At 45.2% G+C, this 27339-nt stretch overlaps 1 protein-coding gene across 1 annotated transcript in view; it reads right to left on the bottom strand.

Moving 5' to 3' along the window:
- Positions 1–27339, bottom strand: part of clstn2a (calsyntenin 2a) — a 526456-nt gene that overhangs the window by 355533 nt on the left and 143584 nt on the right. The window contains exon 2 of the mRNA XM_055646430.1: positions 16443–16478. Coding sequence (XP_055502405.1) covers positions 16443–16478 — 36 coding nt within the window. The remainder of the gene's footprint in view (positions 1–16442; positions 16479–27339) is intronic.

Genomic DNA, 27339 nt, shown 5'->3' with positions numbered 1-27339 from the left:
ACCTAATTTCTATGTTTCTATGTTACCACGAGTTTGATTTTTTTTAAACTCGGGGGAGCACTTGAATGAACTCGTAGAGTGGGACAGGGCCATTAGATGCACACAACATGCCGGAGTAACTCAGCGGGACGGGCAGCATCTCTGGAGAGAAGGAATGGGTGACGTTTCAGGTCGAGACCCTTCTTTGGACTGAGGAGTCCGGGGAAAGGGAAACAAGAGATAAAGACGATGATGTATAGAGAGAGAGAGAACAAATGAATGAAAGATATGCAAGAAAGTAACAATGAGAAAGGCAACAGGTCATTGTTAGCGTATTAGTCTCATTGTGCTTTGACAGCAAGATGTGGCTCAATGTGAACAGGGCAAAAAAAACATGATAGATTAAACATACACAGAAACATCCCTAAAAGTTTAAGTTCAGACCAGTTTTGCAGATTGCCGGAAATAAAAAGACTATTTAAAGCAACGTGGTTAGATCTTTTGCTGAATGTACATAGGGTGATCAGAGAAACTCTCCGCATCTTTACTAAGAATACGCTTTGGGACCAAAAATATTAATAGCATGCGATACTGTTAATAGGTAGAATCAATTCAGGGAGCCAACTTGTAACAAGATGTATATTGATTTTTTCAGCAGTGCTGGAAGGCTACAACCTCAGATACTTGTGCCAATTCCATGAAACAACCTCTGTAATTAATCCCACTCCCTGGTTTCATTTTTCTCATATTTCTCTTGTAACCTTTCTTCTGTTAAGTGCTACTGTATATCACCACTAATTATTTTTCAATATTCAAAAATATGTTCCACTTTCTCCTCTCGTCAGGTCATAAATGATAGGGGCAGAATTAGGCCATTCGGCCCATCAAGTCTACTTTGCCATTCAATCATGGCTGATCTATCTCTCCTCCCTACCCCATTCTCCTGCCTTCACCCCATAACCCCCGACACCCGCACTAATCAATAATCTATCTATCTCTGCCTTAAAAATATCCAGTGACGGCCTCCACAGCCTGCAATTTCACTGATTCACCACACTCTGACTAAAGAAATCCTTTATCTAGTTCATCAAGGAACATCCTTTAATTCTGAGGCTTTGACCTCTAGTCCTAGACTCTCCCACTAGTGGAAACATCCTCTCCACACCCACTCTATCCAAGCCTTTCATTATTTGATAAGGTTCAAAGACTTTTAACAACTTCCCACTTGTTTGTCGATTAACAGAACCATCCACTCGTGGTCTGAAGAAGGGTCTCGACCCAAAACATCACCCATTCCTTCTCTCCAGAGATACTGCCTGTCCCGCTGAGTTACTCCAGCATTTTGTGTCTACCATCCACCAGTAGTATTTGTTTCTCCTTTTACAAACAAATGTTCCCTCTTAGATACAGGGAACAAATGAGGCAAAACTCCCATCTGTTGGTTTCCAAAGTTTCCAAAGGCCTTTAAGTTATTCTTTGCAAAGTTTCCTTAACGGGCTATGTGTAAATTGCACAGAAGTAGCATTTGGATGTGCTCTCTACATGGAACATGCGTTACCAGAGATGACAATAAAGGTATAGAAAATGATTCACATCTCCAAGGAGAGGATGGCCATTGTTTATAATATATATATGGCAGGAAACTGCACTTGAGTTTGGTGGCCCTGCACCCTGCTTGAAGTGGTATGAAACTGCATGAGTTTGGTGGACTTGCACCCTGCTTGAAATGGAATTTCAAGGAATAGCCGTGAGTCAACTGCTAGCCCACCAGCCATGAGTGAGTTTCCAGCACATCAGCTTGAGTGTGAGCTACCACCCCAAGAATCCATTTGGCCCCCAATGTCCATACTAACCAGTCCCTTCAGCCAAAGTATCCATACTAGCGTTCCAGAATGCCCCCCCTCTCTGGCCACCAATACTGGAATTGGTGGAGAGGTGGAATATTGCGTTGGGGGACTAGCCCTCCCATATAACCATATAACAATTACAGCACGGAATCAGGCCATCTCGACCCTTCTAGTCCATGCCGAACACGTATTCTCCCCTAGTCCCATACACCTCCCGTGTGAACATGGGACCCAACGGGTCCCACAGTCTAGTATTTATATATAAATACACATAATATCTCTCTATCCTAAATATATATATATATATATATATATATTATATAGATATATGTAATTAAACCTTGTCAAAATCTACCAATGTCTACCAGTTAGCTACAGTTACTCCAGACTGGGGAAAATACAACCTGGGTCACAAAAAAGGATAGTTCATTTCAAGCCAAGATGAGGAGAAAGTTCTTAATTTAAAAAGGTTGGAATTGTGTGGAATTCTCTATTCCAGAAGACTGTGGATGCTCAATATATTCAAGGCAAACACTAATACGTTTATGGTAACTGTAGGAATTAAAGTAGAGTGAGATAATGTGTGAAGATGATGCTAGGATGAAAGATTAGCAATGATCTTCCCGAACAAACATATTTAGGGCAGCACGTTGTTGTCGTGGTAGAGTTGCTGCTTTACTGCGCCGGGCTCGATCCAGACTACAAGGACTGCATGTACAGAGTTTGTACATTTTCCCTGTGGCCGTGTGGGTTTCCGGGAATTTTGTATTCCTCCCACACTCCAATGACATACAGGTTTGTAGGTTGATGAGGTCTGATGAAGGATCTCGACCCGAAACATCACCTGTTCCTTTTCCCCAGAGATGCTGCCTGACCCGCTGAATTACTCCAGCTTTTTGTGTCTATCTTCGGTTTGTAGCTTACTTGGCTTCAGTAAAAGTGTGTAGGCAGCGGGGCCAAACGGGTCAGTTTCCGTACTGTATCTCTAAAGTCTAAAGGCTAATTAGATCTATTCGTTCCTCTACTGGGAACCACAGCCAGGAACATCTTGGTGTGTAACTCTAGTGTAGCATACTTCACCTGCACTGCAATCTTTTATGTGTGACAAAGGTGCTGATTAAGAAGCTGCTTTCTCTTGTACGAGGCAAAGCATGCGTCCCGTGAAGGGAGTATTCCATCACTCTCCTGAGACGCTATCTGGGCATTGGGAAAGGCTCTGGGGAGTCAGGAAATAAATCATTCATCACACAGTACTGCTTTTAATTTTTGTTTACGTGGAGTCCAACAAACTATGTTTCTGGTCAATGGTGATGGTCTATTCAATTCCCTGACCGTCGGATGATCATGGCCTGTCAAGGGCAGCACGGTGACACAGCGGTAGAGTTGCTGCCTCACAGCGCCAGAGACCCGGGTTCGATCCTGACTACGGGCGCTGTCGGCACGGAGTTTCTACATTCTCGCCGTGACCTGTGTGTGTTTTCTCCGGGAGCTCCCGTTTCCTCCCACACTCCAAAGACGAACAGGTTTGAAGGTTCATTGGCTTTGGTAAAATTGTAAATTGTCCCTAGTGTGTGTGTAGGATAGCATTAGTGTATCGCTGGGCCGAAGGGCCTGCTTCCGCGCTGTATCTCTAAACTAAACTATGTCTTTCCTTGCTCACCTCAGAGATTCATATTTACACATCTAGTTGTATGGACTGCATCGACAAAGGTTGGCTGTGGGAGGCAGGGTGGGAAAATGAGCACTTCGGAGCGAGAAACTGATGTGGTAAGTCTGTTAAATTAATTCCTGTAAAATGAAAACTCCCGATGCCTAAGTCCCATTGCAGGGCATTCCACAAGACTGTTGTCAGGCAGATAGGAATTTTTATTAATGCCCTAGTGTACTGGGAAGGCTGAAGTCATGAATAAATCAGACTGCTTCTTTTAAAGACGTGGAGATTAAAACAAGTCTTTTTTCAGGGTTACACAAAAAAGCTGGAGAAACTCAGCGGGTGCAGCAGCATCTATGGAGCGAAGGAAATAGGCAACGTTTCGGGCCGAAACCCTTCTTCAGACTGATCGGGGGCGGGGGTGGGTGGGGACAAGAAAGGGAAAAGGAGGAGTAGCCCGAAGGCTGGGGGATGGGAGGAGACAGCAGGAGGGTTGAGGAAGGGGAGGAGACAGCAAGGACTAACAAAATTGGGAGAATTCGATGTTCATGCCCCCAGGATGCAGACTCCCCAAACGGAATATGAGGTGCTGTTCCTCCAATTTCCGGTGCTGCTCGCTGTGGCTATGGAGGAGACCCAGGACAGAGAGGTCGGAGACGGAGTGGGAGGGGGAGTTGAAGTGCTGAGCCACCGGGAGGTCAGCTTGGTTATTGCGGACCGAGCGGAGGTGTTCGGCGAAACGATCGCCCAACCTCCGCTTGGTCTCACCGATATAGATCTGCTGACATCTAGAGCAGCGGACGCAATAGATGAGGTTGGAAGAGATGCAGGTAAACCTCTGTCGCACCTGGAACGATTGCTTGGGTCCTTGAACGGAGTCGAGGGGGGAGGTAAAGGGACAAGTGTTGCATCTCTTGCGGTTGCAAGGGAAAGTGCCCGGGGAGGGGGTGGACCGAGAGGGAAGGGAAGAATTGACAAGGGAGTTATGCAGGGAGCGGTCTTTGCGGAAGGCAGATATGGGGGGAGATGGGAAGATGTGGCGAGTGGTGGGGTCACGTTGGAGGTGGCGAAACTGACGGAGGATTACTTTTTGTATGTGACGGCTGGTGGGGTGAAAGGTGAGGACTAGGGGGACTCGGCCTTTGTTGCGAGTGGGGGGATGGGGAGAGAGAGCAGTGTTGCGGGGTATGGAAGAGACCCTGGTGCGAGCCAGTCTTTTTTCAGATGAGCAGCATTATCGCAGGATGGGTGGGGTAGGCCGAGGGGGGGGGGGGGGGGAGGGGGGGGGGGAGGGGGGGGGGGGGGGGGGGGGTGAGGGACAGAAAAAGGGGACTTTTGTCAGTTGTGAAGATTTCACTCATTCTGTTCGCAAGAGGCAGTTTTATGCAAAATCCCAAATTTTACTGAAAAATATGTTCCAATGTGCATCTTGTCCAGTTCAGGCCTTTTTCCTAATGGCTGTCCCTAAAACAAGTGATGTTACAACTTTGGACATCACTCACTGAGCCCGACACTGACTCCTTGAAAACAAAAAAGCATTCTTGGCGGCAGCTTCCCTTGTCGTTAGTTAGTGCAGGATTCCTTTATTCTGTGTCATTCTCACTACAGCTTCAGTATGTTATTCTTCTTGACAGCCACGTTCAACTTTGATGGAAAGCAACATGGTCAGGCCTCTCGAAGTGATCTGTGACTTGAGCCCAACAATCCTGGCAGGAAATGAAGTGTTTTAGTTTGGTTTAGATGAGAGATACAGTGTGGAACTTCCTACTTCCACTAGGGGCGTTCCACTGGCAGCAGCCTCTACCTACAGCCTGTCTGTTATTTCTGTCTTTTTTTATTATTTTTAGTTAGTCTAAAGTCTTGTGTTGGGGAAACTTTAACTTCTCTATGTGGGGGAGGGGGGCAGGGTAAGGGGGAAACCGTCTCCAAGTCTCTTCCTGGCGGGGACGCGACTATTTCTCCGAGTTGCGTCCTCGCCCCCCACCTCGCGGCCAACCAGCTGGATCGGAGCGGCCTTTCCTGCCGGGGACCGGGAACCGGACCAGGGCTGCTACAGCGGTGGCGCAGCGCTGGAGTCACCGCGGAGCGGGCGATGCCTACCTGGGTCGCCGTTTGGAGCTCCGGAGCGTTGGGCCGCTGCTCCAACATCGTGGAGCTCTGGTGCGGAGAGCTTCCAACGCGGGCGGCGCTGAACAACATCGTGGAGTCCTGGGACACCTTGCAGAGGGCCTACAGCAGCAGTCTCCACCCGGCGCGGCCTGCGGACTTTGGAAGCCGCAGACTCCGGTAGGAGGGGGCCGACTCCCGTGTCCACACCGCTGAGGACGTCCCGCAGCCCCGACGTCGGACTTACAACACCCCGGCGTGCGGTCCTGAACATCGGGCCGCCCGTAGCGGCAACTGCGGAGGGCACGGGGAGGCCCTGACCACGGGGAATAGTGGAGGAAGAGACTGACTTTGGTGCCTTCCCACACAGTGGGAACCTTTGATTCTGCTGTGTGGGGATGTTTTATGTCAAACCCTATAGTGTGTTGAGTCCTGTTGATTTTTATTGTATGGCTGTATGGGAATTCATTTCACTGTGTCATCAGGCACACGTGACAATTAAATCTATCTTGAATCTTGAGTCTTGAATCTTGAATCTTGAATCTTGAATCTTAAAACAGGCCCTTTGGCCCACCAAGTCCGTGCCAACCAGCCACCACCCATCCACTAGTTCTATCCAACTCACAAGGGACACAGAGGAATGCAGCGGTACAGGCAATATAGCTGGAAAGAGGGAAGGTTTCTGTGACGTTTCGGGATGAGACACTCCTCACCAGAGATGCTGCCTGACCCGCTGAGTTACTCCAGTGTTGTGTGTCTATCTTCAGTGTAAACCAGCCTCTTTAGTTCCTTCCGACAAATAACTATAAACCTGCCCATTTTTGGAAAGTGAGAGGAAACCAGATCATCCGGAGAAAACCCACGCAGTCTCAGCGAGAACGTACAAGCTTCATACACACAGCTGCCGTATTCAGGACCAAACCCTTGTCTCTGGTGCTGTAAGTCACAACCCTGCCATCCTAAGGGAATCTGCATGGGTCTTCCAGTGTCCTGACCAACATTCCTCCATCAACAACCATCCTTATTAGCCCTTCATCTCATAGATCTTACTACGATTTTCACAATTTACATTTACACAAATCTACATTTTAAATCATTCATTATCTGGAGTGTAATACCATTTTTTTACATTAGTATCTGTTGCTCAATTATTCCCACTGGTTACAAACCTAAGACATTTAGTTCTTTATGTGTTGGGAAAAATATCCAGAGGATTTTCCCTGATACACAGGGGGTGGTGGGTATATAGAACAAGCTGCCAGAGGAGGTAGTTGAGGCAGGGACCATAACAGGATTTGAAAGACACTAGGACAGGTACATGGATCGGAAAGGTCTCGAGGGATATAGGTCAAATGCAGGCAGATGAGACCTGTTTAGATGGGTCAGCAAGGATTAGTTGGGCCGAAGGGTCTGTTTCATTGCTGCATTACTCTATAGAGGGAGCTGGATAGGGCTCTTAAAATTAGCGGAATCAGGGGATATGGGGAGAAGGCAGGAACTGATTGGGGATGATCAGCCATGATCACATTGAATGGCGGTGCTGGCTTGAAGGGCTGAATGGCCTACTCCTGCACCTATTGCCTATTGTCTATAACCCTAAGAAAGAACCGAATAATATTAGATGATTTTTTTTAATTATCCCAATCACGGAATTGATTTAACAGATGAAGGCGAGGAATTCCTCTCGGAATTTATCCATTCGAGATATATATATCGCACACACACACACACACACACACACACACACACGCACACACACACACACACACACACACACACACCCACACACACACACACACACACACACACGCACGCACGCACACACGCACACACACACACCCACACACACACACACACACACACACACACACACACACACACACACACACACACACACACACACACACACACACACACACACACACACACACACACACACACACACACGCACACACACACACACACACACACACACACACACACACACACGCACGCACACACACGCACACACACACACACATTTTACACACCTATACACAACCAATAGATTGAGTTTGGTCTTTAGCATTCAGATAACAAGCATTGCTTAGAAAGAGGGAGTTCATGTAAAGATGAAGAGGATAGCACCCTCTGTCACCTTCCTAGTTTTCTTCCCACCAAATATAAAGGGGATATGGAACAGGCACTTTGCAGAAACAGACTGCATCATAGAGCTAAGGAGCCATCGTCAAGAGCTGCGAGCATTTCGCCAGATTAATCTGACAACATTCAACAATGAAGTTCTTACTTGCTGCAGCTCAACAGGCTCCTTAACACAATTATACACAAATAAATATACAATAATCACACATATACCACTTTTCACCCAGTGAGTTGTGAATTTATGGAATTCCCTGCCACAGAGGGCAGTGGAGGCCAAATCACTGGATGAATTTAAGAGAGAGTTAGATAGAGCTCTAGGGGCGAGTGGAATCAAGGGATATGGGGAGAAGGCAGGCACGGGTTACTGATCGTGGATGATCAGCCATGAACACAATGAATGGCGGTGCTGGCTCGAAGGGCAAAATGGCCTCCTCCTGCACCTATTTTCTATGTTTTCTATGTTAATAATACAATAAATGAACAGTCAGTAATAATTGTCGTAGTCATACAGCATGGAAACAGGATCTTCAATCCATATCGTCCATGCAAACCAAGATGCCCCATTTAAACCGGTCTCATTTGTCCATTTCACCCATATCTCTCTAAACCTTTCCTATCCATGTGCCTGTCCAAGTGTCTTTTAGATGCTGTTATAGTGCCATTAGAACCATACTAGCCTGAATATGGCTAATCCTGGAAGTTAAGCAGGCTCATGCTTATTGAGTACTTAAATAGAAGACTGCCGGTGTCTACGGCACCTGAAGCCTGGGAACATCAGGTGCCGTAGACATGGGCGGCACAGTGGTGTAGCTGGTAAAGCTGCTGCCTCACAGCTCAAGAGACCTGGGAACGATCTTAACCTCGGGTGCTGTCTATGTGGAGTTTGCACGTTCTTCCTGTGACCCCTGTGGGTTTCCTCTCACATCCTAAAGACATGTGGGTTTGTAGGTTAATTGACCTCTGTAAATTGTGTAGGGTGGGGTAACATGTAACCAACAAATTCCACGTTCGATCTAAGCAGGACAGGACTAGCAGCTCAATCTTACAGGGTATAGGTGCTACAGACATGATAGCAAAACCGTCAAAGATCTACCAGCACAACTTGGAAAGAGGGACAAGAGATAAAACTGGAAAGAGAGAGTTGGTGTCTTTTTGGAACTGGCTGCCAGAGGATGTGGTAGAGGCAGGTACAATGGCATTAGACAGATACATAGATTGGTACGGTTCAGAGGTATATGGGCCAAAGGCAGGCAAACAAGAGGACATGACTTCAGAATTAAGGGACAGAAGTTTAGGGGTAATATGAGGGGGAACTTCTTTACTCAGAGAGTGGTAGCGGTGTGGAATGAGCTTCCAGTGGAAGTGGTGGAGGCAGGTTCATTGGTATCATTTAAAAATAAATTGGATAGGCATATGGATGAGAAGGGAATGGAGGGTTATGGTATGAGTGCAGGCAGGTGGAACTAAGGGGAAAAAAAGTTGTTCGGCACGGACTTGTAGGGCCGAGATGGCCTGTTTCCGTGCTGTAGTTGTTATATGGTTATATGGTTATGGTAAATGGGATTAGCTTAGATGAGCATCTTGGTCAGCATGGACATGTTGGGCCAAAGAACCTGTTTCCTTGCTATATGTCCATACACCTGGCTCCTCTAGAGTTTATAGGTTGAATGTCGAAATCATGAATCTACAGACTGGGATGCTTTGAAAAAGGGGTTGATCATTGAGCAGAAGGAATTGAGAGATAAGAAATTTCTTCACCGAGATGACGATGAATCTTTGAAATTTTCTCCCCAATATTTAGCTGATGTGTGATGTGCGTGGTATTTTTTGCAGTCTGTTCTTAATTTTGCACATTCTGTTATGGATGGCAAGTCACCATTTTTTGTTTTAATGTTCTAGAGTTTTATCTATCCATGTTCTCTGAAGATGCTGCCTGACCCGCTCAGTTACTCCAGGACATTGTGTCTTTTTTTTGTAAACTGGCATCTGCAGTTCCTTGTATCTTCAGTTTCAATGATGGATTGATAATACAAAGATAATAGTGTTTGACTTTGTTGTACTATATAAAAACTGCATTTTTAACGTTTTTTCCTTTTTTTTTCCAAAAAAAAAAGAAATATATATATTTTTCTAGTTATTCCGTCAGATCTCAAATTTCTAGACTTGCTCAATTGGTGTAAGCCTTATATTTTGATCCTAGTCATTGCCAACTATTTTATTCCACCATTGGCGGTGACCAGAGTATACTCAGGGTGGCACTGAACAGGTTAAATTTGTAATAACTTGGCTGGTGAGTATATACAATTTATCCTCCACATTAAAAATGGGGATTGTAAACACTTCCCAGGACAGGATTATAGAGAAGTGTAACATGAGTGATTATGTAATCATTGATGTGGCAGAGGCTTTAGGATATGATACTATAGAATTTTATTTATCCCAGGAGGGAAATTGATTTGCCAACAGTCATAAAAACACAAAATCCATGAGACATAAAATTAAAGTTACGAGTGGGAAGGATTGGGGAGGTGGGGGGGGGGGGGGGGGGGGGGGGGGGGGGGGGGGGGGGGGGGGGGGGGGGAGACTTAGTGTCATTCTCCAAGAGTGGAGAGAGGCTTACTGGCAAAATCATTGAGATATCATGTACATCAATGATCTGGATGAAGGTGTGGTAAATTGGATTAGTAAGTATGCAGATAATACCAAGATAGGGGGTGTTGTGGATAATGAAGAGGATTTCCAAAGTCTACAGAGTGATTTAGGCCATTTGGAAAAACGGGCTGAAAGATGGCAGATGGAGTTTAATGCTGATAAATGTGAGGGGCTACACCTTAACAGGACAAATCAAAATAGGACGTACATGGTAAATGGTAGGGAATTGAAGAATACAGTTGAACAGAGGGATCTGGGAATAACCGTGCATAGTTCCTTGAAGGTGGAATCTCATATAGATAGGGTGGTAAAGAAAGCTTTTGGTATGCTAGCCTTTACAAATCAGAGCATTGAGTGTAGAAGCTGGGATGTAATGTTTAAATTGTACAAGGCATTGGTGAGACCAAATCTTGAGTACGGTGTAAAATTTTGGTCGCCCAATTATAGGAAGGATGTCAACAAAATAGAGAGAGTACAGAGGAGATTTACTAGAATGTTGCCTGGGTTTCAACAACTAAGTTACAGAGATAGGTTGAATAAGTTAGGTCTTTATTCTCTGGAGCGCAGAAGGTTAAGGGGGGACTTGATAGAGGTCTTTAAAATGATGAGAGGGATAGACAGAGTTGATGTGGACAAGCTTTTCCCTTTGAGAATAGGGAAGATTCAAACAAGAGGACATGACTTCAGAATTAAGGGACAGAAGTTTAGGGGTAACATGAGGGGGAACTTCTTTACTCAGAGAGTGGTGGCGGTGTGGAATGAGCTTCCAGTGGAAGTGGTGGCGGCAGGTTCGTTGGTATCATTTAAAAATAAATTGGATAGGCATATGGATGAGAAGGGAATGGAGGGTTATGGTATGAGTGCAGGCAGGTGGGACTAAGGGAAAATAATTGTTCGGCATGGACTTGTAGGGCCGAGATGGCCTGTTTCCGTGCTGTAATTGTCATATGGTTATATGGTTATATCAGTTAAAGCAGCAAAGTGCATCAGCTTAAGGTCATCATCCTCTCTGAATGGAAGGCAGATGCAAACTACGAGTTATAAAAATGGCAAGAGCAAGGAACTAGAAACAGCAGCTGCGGGACAAGTGGCACGGTAGTAGGTGGTGATTAACAGTAAATTTAGCATAGCTGTTGATAATCGATAGACATGTTACTTGGAGGAACACATTTCCAGATCCACCTCCTCCACCTTCAAAAACAACATCACCTGGACCCACTTCAAGTCTTTCCAATACTGCATCAACAAAAATGCATCATTATGCAAATAAGCTTTCGTATATTAAAACTGATGAAATGTTAGATGCAATGGTGGCTAAATTTGTGACAAATCCAAGTCCCATTGCAATTAATTTTTACATCACTCTGTATGGATGTTCTGTTTTCATGGAAAGAAACTGATTGCAGAATCTGATCTATGAACTCAGATGAAAATCTTAAAGTGCAATGTGCACAAGGAGTTGAAGCTATTAAATGTATTTCAGGCAGTATCCTTTGTTCTGGCACCATTGATGTGATGTGCCAGTGTTCAGCGCACACATCCTCAGCTGAACAGTGTTTTCTTTGAGATGTCAGCCTTCCTTGAAGCAGTTTGCTGAGGAAGTTGTCAAAACGGAAGAGGTTCCTTTGTACTCTCCTCAGTCGCCTTCTCTCACCGAGTCTTTCATTGTCTAAGATGTGTAATTGTTATTTAATCTGTGCAGTAGATTATTTTGCAAGAAAAAACATCTTCCAAAATTCAGAAAGTTAAATGTTTATCTGTTGAGAATGCAATGGTAGTTTCTAACGATGCAACTTACAGAGGGAATGAGAGAGAAAGTATATGTGGTGTATTTTGACTTGAAGTAAGCTTTCAATACTTCCACGAGAGATTACTGTGCAAAATCAAATCACATGGGATTGAGGTAAATTGTACTTTATGGACAGGGAGCTGAATGGGCTCGGTGGGCTGTGCGACTCTCGTCAGCAGCGGCCTCTGCAGTCCGTCTGTATTTTTATTATTTTTGTCTCGTTTCTATGTAGTTTTTTTATTACTTTTTTTTGTCGGTGTATGTGTGCGGGGGTGTGTGGGGGGGGGGGGGGGGGTAACTTTAAAAATGTTCCCCTGCACGGGAGACGCGACCTTTTCTTTGTCGGGTCTCCGTTGTCGTTGGGGCTGCAACGTGGAGCGGCCTCCAGCAGGAACGACCTGGGGCTCCAGTTGCGGAGCTGTGGTCCTACTCACCGTCGCGGAGCTGGCCGAGTCCGGAGCGGGTGGAGCGGTGGTGGAGCGCTGCTGCGACCCGACCCCCGGAGATTCGGAGGCTACAACCGCAGGTCTGGCGGACGGCAACACTGGAAGCCCGCGGGTCCCTGGAGGGAGACCGCTTTTCGGGGCTTCCGCAGCGGCGACTTCTCCCGCCCGAGTTGCGGGGTTGAAGAGCACCTGGAGCGGGTACTTACCATCGCCCCGCGCGGCTTGGAATGGCCGCGGGACTCTGCGAGCGCCCGCCGGGGGCTCTAACGCCAAGACCCGGTGCGCGGCCTTGCATCACCCGGCGTGGCTTTAATGGCCGTGGGACAATCACCATCGCCCGCCGGGGGCTTTGACTTTGACTCTGACATCGGGGGGAGAGTGCAGTGGAGAGATAAGTTTTTTTTTGCCTTCCATCACAGCGATGTGATGGATGTATGTGTAAATTATGTTGTGTCTTGGGTCTATTTGTTTGTAATGTATGGCTGCAGAAACGACACTTCGTTTGGACCTCAACGGGGTCCAAATGACAAATAAATTGTACTGTATTGTATTGTACATTTTCCTGCATCTAGCTTGTCCAGTCCTTTTATAATTTTATATGTTTCTTTAATTTCCCTTTCCCCTCATCCTTCTAAACTCCAGTGAATACAAGCATAGTCTTTTCAATCTTTCCTCATATGACAGTCCCGCCATCCCAGGGATCAATCTCGTGAACCTACGCTGCACTGCCTCATTCACAAGGATGTCCTTCCTCAAATTAGGAGACCAAAACTGTACACAATATTCCAGATGTGGTCTCACCACATTCTATTTTTTCACTTCTATTTTGACAGAAAATATTTGTTATTTCACAAAAAATATTTTCCATTTTCAAAATATTTTCAAATTCCTTCCACCATCCACACCCATTTCACATCTCTTCCCCGTTTACTCACAAACTTTGTCTGCTTCTCTATCCCTTGCCTTTATCCATCTACCAATCCACCCTTCTTCACCTGTATCCATCTATCACTAGCCAGGTTTCATCCCATCCTAAACTCTTCCCAGATTTCTCCCCCCTATTACAGTCAGCTCAAAGAAGGGTCCGATCTAAAACATCACCAACCCATGTTCACCAGATATGCTGCCTGATCCGCAAAGTTCCTCCAGCACTTTGTGTTTTTTGCAATTTAACCTGATCCTGAATTTATCGGTAATAAGCATGTACAAATGGGTTTTATTTAAAAGCAATTCAATTTGGCTAAACCTTCCACGATAAAGCCTTAATCTATTTTCACATCCTACCTAGTGTTCCTTCACTGCCCCACTTTCCACCATAAAAGCTTTTTTTAAGCAGGTATTACCAGCAATTCCTGAGTACCTCATCAGGGCAGCACAGTGGCGCAGCGGTAGAGTTGCTGCCTTATAGCTCCAGGGACCTGGGGTTCGATCCTGACCCTGGGCGATGTCCATATGTAGTTTGTACGTTCTCCCCGTGACCTGCGTGGGTTTTCTCCGGGTGCTCTGGCTTCCTCCCACACTCCAAAGACGTACAGGTTTGAGGGTTTATTGGCTTGGTATAATTGTAAATTATTGTGCGTGCATGCGTGTGCGTGTGTGCGCGTGCGTGTGTGCGCGTGTGCGTGCGGGAGGGGGGGGGTCGCTGGTCGGCACGGACTTGCTGGGCCGAAGGGCCTGTTTCTGTGCTGTATCTTTAACCTAAACTAAACATTTGCTGGACTGTCAACCTGCCAGTTGGTGGAATTACACGTCAGCTCGGCACTTAGCTTCATACAGATCGACAGCTCTCATTGTCACAAATTCCAAGAAAGAAGAATTGTAGAACGCCCTTTGTGTCAGATTATATACCAGTGGAAAAAAACTGCAGCATCACTATAATCTAACTTGTATTGACAGCAACAATACATGTGTTTGGGCACTCAAAGCAAATATGAAGTCCATCTAGAAGTACAAATGCAAGTTGCTCCTCAATTATGATAGTCAGTAAATATACAGCATAAATAAACAGATTTGTTATAATGTTATGATTTAAAATCTCCATAAATGCGAATAGTTTCAGTAAAAATAAGAAAAAAAAGTATTTCATGAAAAGCCTAATCATTACCATAGCGATTGTACGGGAGATGCCTTTGGAGACAGCATGTGGACAAATTAATACGTAGAAACATGGAACTGCACATGCTGATCTATATATTTTTTAAAGACATGTAGATCCATATATGCTGCCTGCCATTGAGTTACTCCAGCACTGCATGTAAATGTCTAGGAACTAAACCTGGTAAAACAAATATTGAACATTGATAATAACCTATTTATTTCCTGGCTTTCAGTTTCACTAAATGTTCACGCAAATGGATATAATAAAGGAATATAATAATACCGTAAACCCTAAAATAATGGACCATGGTGCGGGGGATGGTGTCCGTTATTGCCGATTGTGTAACCCGCTAGAACCGAGTGAGTGGTACCAAGTTCAACCCAAGGCCGGAGGGAATAAACGGGGTGATTGGGGGAGGGCAGGGTGTTAAATAACAGTAATACACACAGGCCGGGGAGCCACAGAGCCCCCTGTCCTACACACAGTGCACCGGGGACAGGCCCTGTAACTCTCTCCCCTCCCCCAACTGGAGGCTACCATCACGCGGTGTCAGATCGTTGGGTAATTGTGACATGGACAGTCTCTTCCCCAGAGTTTTGGGGCTGTCCCACTGTACAAGCTCGTTCAAGAGCTCTCCCGAGTTTAAAAAAAAAAAAAAACTCGTGGTAAGCACGTAGAATGTACGTAGTGGGTACGTTGGAGCTCGGGGGCGTCTCTTAGCGGCTCGTAACGGCTAGCGGCAGGTACTCGGGAAACGCGATAAGCTCGTGAAGACTCGTGAAGATTTTTCAACATGTTGAAAAATGTCCACGAGAGCCCCCGAGTACATACGGGCGGCTATTACCGTAATTCTCCCAGTTCGAATCAGGGCAAACTCGGGGGAACTCTTGAATTAGCTCGTACAGTGGGACAGCCCCATGAAGGAATCGAGAACAAGGGGGTATAGGTTTACTGTGAGGGGGAGAAAGATATTATAGAAAACTGAGGAGTGATGGGTGGTGGGTGTATGGAACGAGCTGCCGGAGGAGGTAGTTGAGGCAGGTAGTACCATGTTTAAGAGACATTTGGACAGGTACTGCACATCGATAGGACTGGTTTAGAGGGAATATGGGCCAAATGCAGGCAGGTGGGACTAGTGTAGATGGGGCATATTGGTTATTGTGGGAAATTTGGCTGAAGGGCTTGTTTCCATGCTGAACGAGTCTATAACTTTAATTGGTGGATGTGGTGGGGAGTGGTGCAGTGGAACAGGAGCCTCGGTCCATTATATCCAATATCCGCCATGTAGAGGCTTGTTATTCTGACGGTTTACTATAGAGTTCATTGGTCATTGATGGGACATCTGGCCAACTGCGATCATCCAGAGTAAATGCAATAAATGAGAATGAGCAAAGAAAATATACCCACCAGATCCTGCTCAATAAAGCACAAACTAAACCATGTGACTGCACTGCCAATCAACAATGCAACTATCAGAGGCTCCCCAATAATCATCTAAAACAGTCCATGGAACGCAAGGCTACACCTTTGGGCAAATGTTTAAACCCAAACATTAATGACGGGCATGCTTGCCACAATAAGACGCTGCGAATTAAAATGTTTGCATTTGCCCCTAGTATTGTTACAAGTCAAACTGCCAGAGAAATAAAAATTCAAAATAATTATGCTGCTGTAAATGTTTGCAAGCTGTAATCTACTTCAGAACATTTAAAAAACAATTAAAATATAGTACCTCTCTTGAATCTGTGATTCACCCCATCACCATGCCCTGCACAGGGAAAAGAAAAACATGATGTTATATTGAGGAAATAATTACTTTGACTTAAAATTATTAAGCATTTCCATTTTAATGAACTTTGTATTAGCAAAGTGTCAAATTCAAAAATAAATAAGTTAACAGATTTATGCAAAGATAAAATCATCTCAGACAGAAGGCATCTCATTTGGTTGAAAGGCATTTTTAACAGATATTTACAGAACGGGTTGCATATTTTCCAATTAACGTTGAAAGTCTGTGAATATTAGTGATGCCATTACTCAGATTACACAGACTCTGCAAACTCATTCAAAAGGCCTACAAATGCCAACCATTCATTTGGTTAGACAAGCTCAATTGAACTAAGCAATAAAAAGTTATTCATACAGTCGGTTCACGACCAGGTTCAGGAATAGCTACTTCCCCACAGCCATCAGGCCATTAAACTTGGCTCGGACAAAACTCTGAACATTAATAGCCCATTATCTGTTATTTGCACTTTATCGGTTTATTTATTCATGTGTGTATTTACGTATATAATGGTATATGGACACACTGACCTGTTTTGTAGTCAATGCCTACTATGTTCTGTTGTGCTGAAGCAAAGCAAGAATTTCATTGTCCTATCAGGGACACATGACACATGAACAAGCCTTTCGGCCTAACTTGCCCACACCGACCAACATGTCCCATCTACATTAAACCCACCTGCCTGTATTTGGCCCATATCCCTCGAAGCTTTGTCCTATCCATGTACAGGTCTAATTATTTCTTAAACATTGCAATAGTCCATGTCTCAACAACCTTCTCTGGCAGTTCATTCCATACACCCTTTGTGTGAAAAAGTTACCCCTCTATTCCTATTAAATCTATCCAGCTTCACCTTGAACGCAAGTCCTTCGGTTCTCGATTCCCCTATTCTGGGCAAGGACTCTGTGCGTCTACCCGATCTATTCCCCTCATGATTTTATACACCTCTCTAAGATCACCCTCACCCTCCTGCGCTCCAGGGAATAGAGACCCAGCCTGCTCAACCTCTCCCTGTAGCTCACATAGAAACATAGACAATAGGTGCAGGAGTAGGCCATTCGGCCCTTCGAGCCTGCACCGCCATTCAATATGATCATGGCTGATCATCCAACTCAGTATCCCGTACCTGCCTTCTCTCCATACCCTCTGATCCCCTTAGCCACAAAGGCTACATCTAACTCCCTCTTAAATATAGCCAATGAACTGGCCTTGACTACCCTCTGTGGCAGAGAGTTCCAGAGATTCACCACTCTCTGTGTGAAAAAAGTTCTTCTCATCTCGGTTTTAAAGGATTTCCCCCTTATCTTTAAGCTGTGACCCCTTGTCCTGGACTTCCCTAACATCGGGAACAATCTTCCTGCATCTAGCCTGTCCAACCCCTTAAGAATTTTGTAAGTTTCTATAAGATCCCCTCTCAATCTCCTAAATTCTAGAGAGTATAAACCAAGTCTATCCAGTCTTTCTTCATAAGACAGTCCTGACATCCCAGGAATCAGTCTGGTGAACCTTCTCTGCACTCCCTCTATGTCAATAATGTCCTTCCTCAGATTTGGAGACCAAAACTGTACGCAATACTCCAGGTGTGGTCTCACCAAGACCCTGTACAACTGCAGTAGAACCTCCCTCTAGCCCTGGCAACATCCTCCTAAATCTTCTCTGTACCCTTTCCAACCTGAGAACATCTCTCCTACATTGGTTGGTTACATGTTATTGGGGGTAACAGTCAATATTAGATAATTTTGCAGCAAATTAGGTAATGTTTAAATTTAAAAGCAATGTTGAAAATTTGACATAGTCAAAATGCAAGACAGAGTTAAAATGGTAAGACACAAAATGGGGAAAGACAGATTCAATAACTTTCACATTAAAATGTCCACGATTTCATACTCTATAGCAATGTTCAAGATCTGTCAGCAAGACAAATATACTTTTCTTATTGAAGGTTTTATGATTATCTAACTATAATATAATTACTCCCAGTAAACCTTAGGTTCCAATAGCTTCATTATTACATGTTACGATTTATTTCAATCCCCAAGGAATTGAAAACTTATAAAATGGACACCAGACAGAATATAGACAGAATATTCCTTCACATGGTTTGACTGTAATTTAACATTTAATAAACTTTATTTTGCAATTATGTGGAAAATGGCCAGCATGCTTTTGGAGTGAAAGCATTTATAACCAACCAATATTGGCAGAATTAAATAAAATCGAGAGTAGGGAAGATTCAAACAAGAGGACATGATTTGAGAACTAAGGGACAGAAGTTTAGGGGTAACATGAGGGGGAACATCTTTACTCAGAGAGTGGTAGCGGTGTGGAATGAGCTTCCAGTGGAAGTGGTGGAGGCAGGTTCGATTTTATCATTTAAAAATAAATTGGATAGGTATATGGACGGGAAAGGAATGGAGGGTTATGGCCTGGGTGCAGGTAGATGGGACTAGGTGAGAATAAATGTTCGGCACGGACTAGAAGGGCCGAGATGGCCTGTTTCCGTGCTGTAATTGTTATATGGTTATTTTATAAAATCTATTAAATATAGATCTTCCCCCAGAAACCCCTTAAATACATAATGGATTAATCACTATTTAATGTTAATAGCCATTGGGGTTGATGAGAAAGGGACGGATAATATTTGAAATGTCCCTTGCCTAACTTTAACATTTGAATGCATGCAGTATATCCATTTTTATGAAGAAATAAAGCAATTTAAAACTCTTTCACATTTAGACAGCAGGAAACTTATGTGCACTGATAACTCCAGGTGAACTGTTGGGATGATTAATCAACTTTGTATATATATATATATATATATATCTTTAAAAAAATCATTTAAAAATTCCCTTAATTTCATTTGTAAACACTAAAGTCAACAGACAGCAATGCATTCTCAGGACTAATTCTCGTTCAAATTTTAATACCACATTCTGGACCACAATTCGCATAATTTACCACACACACCTCTTTAGCAATAATATTCTTTATTGATTACATTGGGGCTTAAATGTAATGGGCCTACAACCGGATGTGGACATAATAATGTACACCCCCCAGTCAATTAGCATACTGAGTGCAATGCAGGCAGCACACTAACTTAGAATGTTCATAGCATCAACCAAAGGCAACTATGCTGGGAGTGGCTGGATACTTCAGCAGGGCCATTACATTAGAAAGAAGGTCATTGGGAGATTGAGAGGGGATCTTATAGAAACTTACAAAATTCTTAAGGGGTTGGACAGGCTAGATGCAGGAAGATTGTTCCCAATGTTGGGGAAGTCCAGGACAAGGGGTCACAGCTTAAGGATAAGGGGGAAATCCTTTAAAACCGAGATGAGAAGAACTTTTTTCACACAGAGAGTGGTGAATCTCTGGAACTCTCTGCCACAGAGGGTAGTTGAGGCCAGTTCATTGGCTATATTTAAGAGGGAGTTAGATGTGGCCCTTGTGGCTAAGGGGATCAGAGGGTATGGAGAGAAGGCAGGTACGGGATACTGAGTTGGATGATCAGCCATGATCATATTGAATGGCGGTGCAGGCTCGAAGGGCCGAATGGCCTACTCCTGCACCTATTGTCTATGTTTCTATGTCATGTTGATGGGCAATACACTGAGGCTCTGGCGGGGAACATGGAAAGGGGGAGAGATTTCTGGAATGTGCAGAAAGCTGGGAGGATCTCAAGGTAAGAATCCAGATATCAGAAAGAACTGGTCTTTATCCTGAAGGTCAATGTCAAGGGTTGCGTCACAACAACCTGGATACATTGTTGCTAGAAAAATCAACGTCCACACACATCAATAATCAAGGTCGGGAAATGCATCCTCAAGTGCCATGCCTTATCAACTGGTCTCAATTTTCAATTCATCGTGCCCCTAAATCACCCACCCACCAGCAATCGCTATCAATTATTATTTAGCCTTCTGGTAGAAGGTACAGGAGCCTGAAGGCTGCAATGTCCAAGTTCAGAAATAGCTACTTCCCCACAGCCATCAGGCTATTAAACTCAACTGAAACAAATCCCTGAACATTAATAGACCATTATCTGTTTATTTGCACTGTATCTGCTTATTTATTGATGTGTGTATATATTTATATAATGGTATATGGACACACTGATCTGTTCTGTATTCATGCCTACTATGTTCTGTTGTGCTGAAGCAAAGCAAGAATTTCATTGTCCTATCTGGGACACATGACAATAAACTCTCTTGACTTGACTTGACACTTAAGTACTGCCTTAAAAATATCCACCGATCGATGAAACCCCCCCCCCCCCAGCTTTTCCTTTCACTTCCCCCCTAAACTTACTGTTGGTACGACCATGTCTGTGGTTTGTCCATCATATCTCTACCATCTCATGGCCTTTGTTGTCTGATCAAAATGCTTTGATTTGCTCCCAAGGCTCAAAAGAAACCGGGTCTGCAAATGGCTGAAAAATGAAGATATCGCAAGTATAGCCGAGCGCCCAGTCAGGCAACAATGAGCAAGATGAACAGCCCCGTTGTTATTCTCATGCTGGGCTCTGAGCAAGTGTAATCCCTCTCAGTGGATACATGTCCACTTAATGGTGCTCTGCAGCTGGAGAGATTCATTATTTGGATTGTTCACATGTGGGTCTGGTCTCTATCTAAAGCAAATGATGTCATGTCAGTTCCCCTTGAACAGAGGACCTCAATACACAATAGAGATCTTGCAAATATTTCCATCACCCCAGCCATCCTCACAAGCATTCCTAGATCTGCTCTCCTCTCCCCCATAATCAACATTGTAGTTGCAGATATTGGCAGATTTCAGGCAATACTTATCGTGGAGGTACACACATCCTCACATATTACTCTGCATTCACGATCAGGAAGCCAAGTTTCCCGCTTAATATTCTGGGACTTTATAGCCCAAGCGCATTAACAGATCCTTTGGCCCATCCGAGCACTAATCAGTGCTCACACTGTCCTACACACGAGGGACAATTTTATCGTACCGACAAACCTGTACATCTTTGGAGCATGGGTGGAGACTGGAGCGCCCGGAGAAAACCCACGCAGTCACGGGGAGAACGTAGAAACGCCGTACAGACAACACCCGTAGTCAGGATTGAACTCGGGTCACTAGCGCCGTAAAGCAGCAACTCTACCGCAACGCCGCTGTGACACCCCTACACTAAGGAGCAGAGAGGCCATTTGGCCCATCAAGTCTGCCTGCCATTTGATCATCACTGATCTATTTTTCCCTCTCAACATTCTCCTCGTACTAATCAAGAACGTATCAATCTCTGCTTTGAAAATGATTTGGACTCCACTGCAGTCTGCGGCGATGAATTCCATTGATTGACCACACTCTGGCTAAAGAAATCCCACCTCCTCCTCCTCCTCCTCCTATCACCCTATGCTATTTTGCACGACACTACCGAATCTTCCTTCTGTTCAAAGGGGAAAACGCTCAAAGTCTGCCAGCAACTGATATGTGTAGAGCCTTCAAGGTCGACAGCAAGTTATTCGGCAGGAGGCTTGCATTCCCCAAAGATTTTTTCGACTACAGAAAACCAGTAAATTTACAGAAAGAACTGGAAGAAATCCTTCAACAAAAACTGCAAGGAAAGATCAATGATTCAGGGATGATCCCTATAGACAATAGACAATAGGTGCAGGAGTAGGCCATTCGGCCCTTCGAGCCAGCACCGCCATTCAATGTGATCATGGCTGATCATCCACAATCAGTACCCTGTTTCTGCCTTCTCCCCATATCTCCTGACTCCGCTATTTTTAAGAGCCCTATCTAGCTCTCTCTTGAAAGTATCCAGAGAACCGGCCTCCACCGCCCTCTGAGGCAGAGAATTCCACACTCATCGTTCTCTGTGAGCAAAAGTGTTTCCTCGTCTCCGTTCTAAATGGCTTACTCCTTATTCTTAAACTGTGACCCCTGGTTTTGGACTCCCCCAACATCAGGAACATGTTTCCTGCCTCTAGCACGTCCAAGCCCTTAACAATCTTATATGTTTCAATGAGATGCCCTCTCATCCTTCTAAACTCCAGAGTGTACAAGCCCAGCTGCTCCATTCTCTCAGCATATGACAGTCCCGCCATCCCGGGAATTAACCTTGTAAACCTACGCTGCACTCCCTGAATAGCAAGAATGTCCTTCCTATCCCTTTGAATAGGCGTGGGGATTTCACCCAGTCGATGAAGGAGAGTGGACATTAGGTGAAACAATGGTATTCAAATTGGCTCGGGTTCCTCTGTAAACTCTGGAACTGCAGATTCTAGTTTAAATTGAAGACAGACACAAAAGGCTGGAGTAACTCAGCGGGTCAGGCAGCATTTCTGGAGAAAAGGAACAGGTGATGTTTCAGGTCAAGACTCTTCTTCAGAATGAGTTAGGGGAAAGGGGAAACGAGAGATCTAGGCAGTACTCTTGAACTGGTAGGCGGTAGGCGGCGCGACTCTCATCAGCAGCGGCCTCTGCAGCCCGTCCGCGTTTTTCTTATTTTTTGTCTATGTTTCTATGTAGTTTTTGTTATTTTTTGTTGGGGGGTGTGTGTGGGGGGATGGGGGGGGTGGGGTGGGGAGGGAGGGGGTAACTTTTAAATCTCTCCCTGCAGGGAGACCCGACCATTTCTGTCGGGTCTCCGTTGTCTTTGGGGCGGCAACGAGGAGCGGCCTCCAACAGGAGAAGACCAGGGACTCTGGTGCCGACGACTCACCTCACCGTCGTGGAGCTGGCCGAGTCCGGAGCGGGTGGAGCGGTGGTGGAGCGCTGCTGCTGCTGCGGCCCGACCTCTGGAGATTCGGAGGCTGCAACTGCGGGTCTGGCGGACGGCGGCACCGGGAGCCCGCGGGTCCCTGGAGGGAGACCGCTTTTCAGGGCTCCTGCAACGGCGACTTCTCCCGCCCGAGTTGCGGGGTTGAAGAGCTCCTGGAGCGGGGCCTTACATCACCGCCCCGCACGGCTTGGAATGGCCGCGGGACTCTGCGAGCGCACGCCGGGGGCTCTAACACCAAGACCCGGTGTGCGACCTCGCACCACCCGGCGTGGCTTTAATGGCCGCGGGACAATCGCCATCGCCAGCCGGGGGCTTTGACTTTGACTCTGACATCGGGGGGGGGGAGAGTGCAGTGGAGAGATAAGTTTTTTTGGCCTTCCATCACAGCGATGTGATGGATGTTTATGTAAATTATGTTGTGTCTCGGGTCTATTTGTTTGTAATGTATGGCTGCAGAAACGGCATTTCGTTTGGACCTCAAGGGGTCCAAATGACAATTAAATTGAATCTTGAATCTTGAATCTACTTAGGAGAAATGAATGGAAGATATGCAAAAAGCAACGATAATCAAGGAAATGTGGGCGTTCATGTTAATACTGTTTCAATTGGTATAAATTTCAGTGGTACAGTGGCAGAGCAGTAGGGCTGAGATCCAGGCTCTGTCTGTGTGAATGTTGCACGATCTCTCTGTGACTGCGTGGGTTTCCTCCCACTTCCCAAAGACGTGTGGGTTTGTAGGTTAATTGGCCTCTGTGTAGGATTCATAAGTGGGATAACATAGAACTAGCGTACTGGTGATCGATGGTCAGCATGGCCTCAGCAGGCAGAGGGGCCAATTTCCACACTGTATCACTAAACTAAAACTAAGCTGTGCATGTGCCACGGACAATATCTTAAAACTCTAAAGAGCTCCTCTAATATGCAGGAAAGAACGGCCAGATGCTAGAAGATAGGCACAAAATGCAGGAGTAACTCATTGGGACAGGCAGCATCTCTGGAGAAGAGTTATGGGCCAGAACTCTTCATGGGGTTCTGACCCGATACATCGCTTTTCTCCACAGCTCCTGTAAAGCCTGCTTTCACTTAGCTCACTTTCACTTCTTTTAAAAAATATATATTTTTATTAGAAGCATATACAAAATTCTTAAGGGGTTGGACAGGCTAGATGCAGGAAGATTGTTCCCGATGTTAGGGAAGTCCAGGACAAGGGGTCACAGCTTAAGGATAAATCCTTAAAACCGAGAGGAGAAGAACTGTTTTCACGCAGAGAGTGGTGAATCTCTGGAACTCTCTGCCACAGAGGGTAGTTGAGGCCAGTTCATTGGCTAGATTTAAGAGGGAGTTAGATGTGGCCCTTGTGGCTAAGGGGATCAGGGGGTAGGAGAGAAGGCAGGTACGGGATACTGAGTTGGATGATCAGCCATGATCATATTGAATGGCGGTGCAGGCTCGAAGGGCCGAATGGCCTACTCCTGCACCTAAATGTTTCTATGTTTCTATGTAATTATTCATCCAATCCTGGATTCAAGTTTCAGCCAAGCTTCCGTTCCGGCTTTACCCTTTCAGAAAATCAATAAATGGAGACCATATTCTAGCAAATAATTCTGGTTTGTCAATTAAGACAAGTCTAATTTTTTCCAAGTGTAAGGTCTCAGATATCTCCATAATCCACATTTTAATTGTGGGGATTGTTGGCTTTTCCAAAATGTTAATATTATTTTTTTCCCAATGATTATACTATAATACACTTTCACTCCTTTTGTGTGTAAGGCAGGAGAACACAGTCTGGCTGCTCCCTAATGATGTACACTTCAATACGATGCAATCAATACAGTTGGAAGGTAGAATGAACAAAAATGACCAGTTTCTCAATAAAGCTACTAACCTGCTTTTGTCCACAAGAAAGGTGGCAGTGGTGGAGTTGCTGCCTCACAACGCCTGAGACTCGGGTTCGATCCTAACTGCAGGTGTTATCTATATGGAGTTTGTACGTTCTCCCCGTGACTTGGATGGGGTTTTTTTTCCCCGGGAGCTCATGTTTCTTCCCACATTGCAAAGACATACAGGTTTGCAGGCCAATTGGTTTGGTATAATAGTAAATTGCCCCTAGTGCGTTTAGGATAGTGTTAGTGTATGCGGTGATCCAGGTTGGCGCGGACTCGTTGGGCTGAAGGGCCAGTCTGAAGAAGGGTCTCAACCCTAAACGTCACCCATTCCTTCTCTCCAGAGATGCTGCCTGTCCCGCTGAGTTACTCCAGCATTTTGAGTCTACCTGCGATTTAAACCAGCATCTGCATTTGTTTCCTACACTGTTTCCATGCTGTATCTTTAAACTAAAGTGTTAATTAATAAAACTAAGTTAATAAAACTAACCAAGCGGTCAACAAAAGCACAATATGGTTGAACCTTAATAATGAAAAACTGAATTAATTGCACATTCCTTATTGCATAATAGTCCAGCAACAAATGACATTGTAAATTTTTAATGAAAATTAAAATGCCATAGACCTTGAACATCCTCAGAACCTTGAAAGTCAAGAAAGGGCTGACTAGATAATTGTGTGCCTGAGGCTAAGTTCTCTTGTAGTGCAAGCGTGAAAAATGTATTGATTAGCATGCTGTCCTTCTGCAAATGGAAGTACCAAACTGTGCAGGAAACTCACGTCAAATAATCTGCTGGTTCCAATATGTCACCAGCTTTGTCATAACGTCAGCTGGTTATGAACAAAGGAGGCACAGCATAGCCCTCAGAAGTTAACATAGACACTCCAAGACACCGGATAGCGGGCAACAAAATCATTTGATGTATCACCAACGGATTGGAAAAAATATTGTGAAATGGATTTTGCAAAACCAGCACGCAACTTGAAATGGGGCATGTTTAAATTTGAATGCATTTATGAGATGCAGCAATGAGTTGCTAACCAGCACAACATCAAAATACATCTTCCCATCTCCCCCCATATCTGCCTTCCACAAAGACCGCTCCCTCCATAACTCCCTTGTCAATTCTTCCCTTCCCTCTCGTACCATCCCCTCCCCGGGCACTTTCCCTTGCAACCGCAAGAGATGCAACACTTGTCCCTTTACCTCCCCCCTCGACTCCGTTCAAGGACCCAAACAATCGTTCCAGGTGCGACAGAGGTTTACCTGCACCTCTTCCAACCTCATCTATTGCGTCCGCTGCTCTAGATGTCAGCAGATCTATATCGGTGAGACCAAGCGTAGGTTGGGCGATCGTTTCGCCGAACACCTCCGCTCGGTCCGCAATAACCAAGCTGACCTCCCGGTGGCTCAGCACTTCAACTCCCCCTCCCACTCCGTCTCCGACCTCTCTGTCCTGGGTCTCCTCCATGGCCACAGCGAGCAGCACCGGAAATTGGAGGAACAGCACCTCATATTCCACTTGGGGAGTCTGCATCCTGGGGGCATGAACATCAAATTCTCCCAATTTTGTTAGTCCTTGCTGTCTCCTCCCCTTCCTCAGCCCCCCTGCTGTCTCCTCCCATCCCCCAGCCTTCGGGCTCCTCCTCCTTTTTCCTTTCTTGTCCCCGCCCACCCCCGCCCCCGATCAGTCTGAAGAAGGGTTTCGGCCCGAAACGTTGCCTATTTCCTTCGCTCCATAGATGCTGCTGCACCCGCTGAGTTTCTCCAGCTTTTTTGTGTACCATCAAAATATATTAATTGATCTTAGTTTTCAATGCCATCACTGGTCAGTAAAAGTTAAATGCAGGTACAGCAGGCAGTGAAGAAAGCTGATGGCATGTTGGCCTTCATTGCGACAGGATTTGAGTTTAGGAGCAAGGAGGTCCTCTTGCAGTTGTACAGGGCCCAGGTGAGACCGTACCTGGAGCATTTATAGAAACATATACAATTCTTAAAGGATTGGACAGGCTAGATGCAGGAAAAGTTCCCGATGTTGGGGGAGTCCATAACAAGTTTAAAAATAAGGGGTAGGCCATTTAGGACTGGGATGAGGAAAAGCTTCTTCACCCAGAGAGTTGCACACCTGTGGAATTCTCTGCCACAGAAGGCAGGGGAGGCCAATTCACTGGATGTTTTCAAGAGAGAGTTAGATTTAGC

This window comes from Leucoraja erinacea, chromosome 14 (genome assembly GCF_028641065.1).
Source record: "Leucoraja erinacea ecotype New England chromosome 14, Leri_hhj_1, whole genome shotgun sequence".
Classification (NCBI taxonomy): Eukaryota; Metazoa; Chordata; class Chondrichthyes; order Rajiformes; family Rajidae; genus Leucoraja; species Leucoraja erinaceus.
Note: the sequence above shows the minus strand (reverse complement) of the source record. Positions and strands in the feature narration are given on the sequence as shown.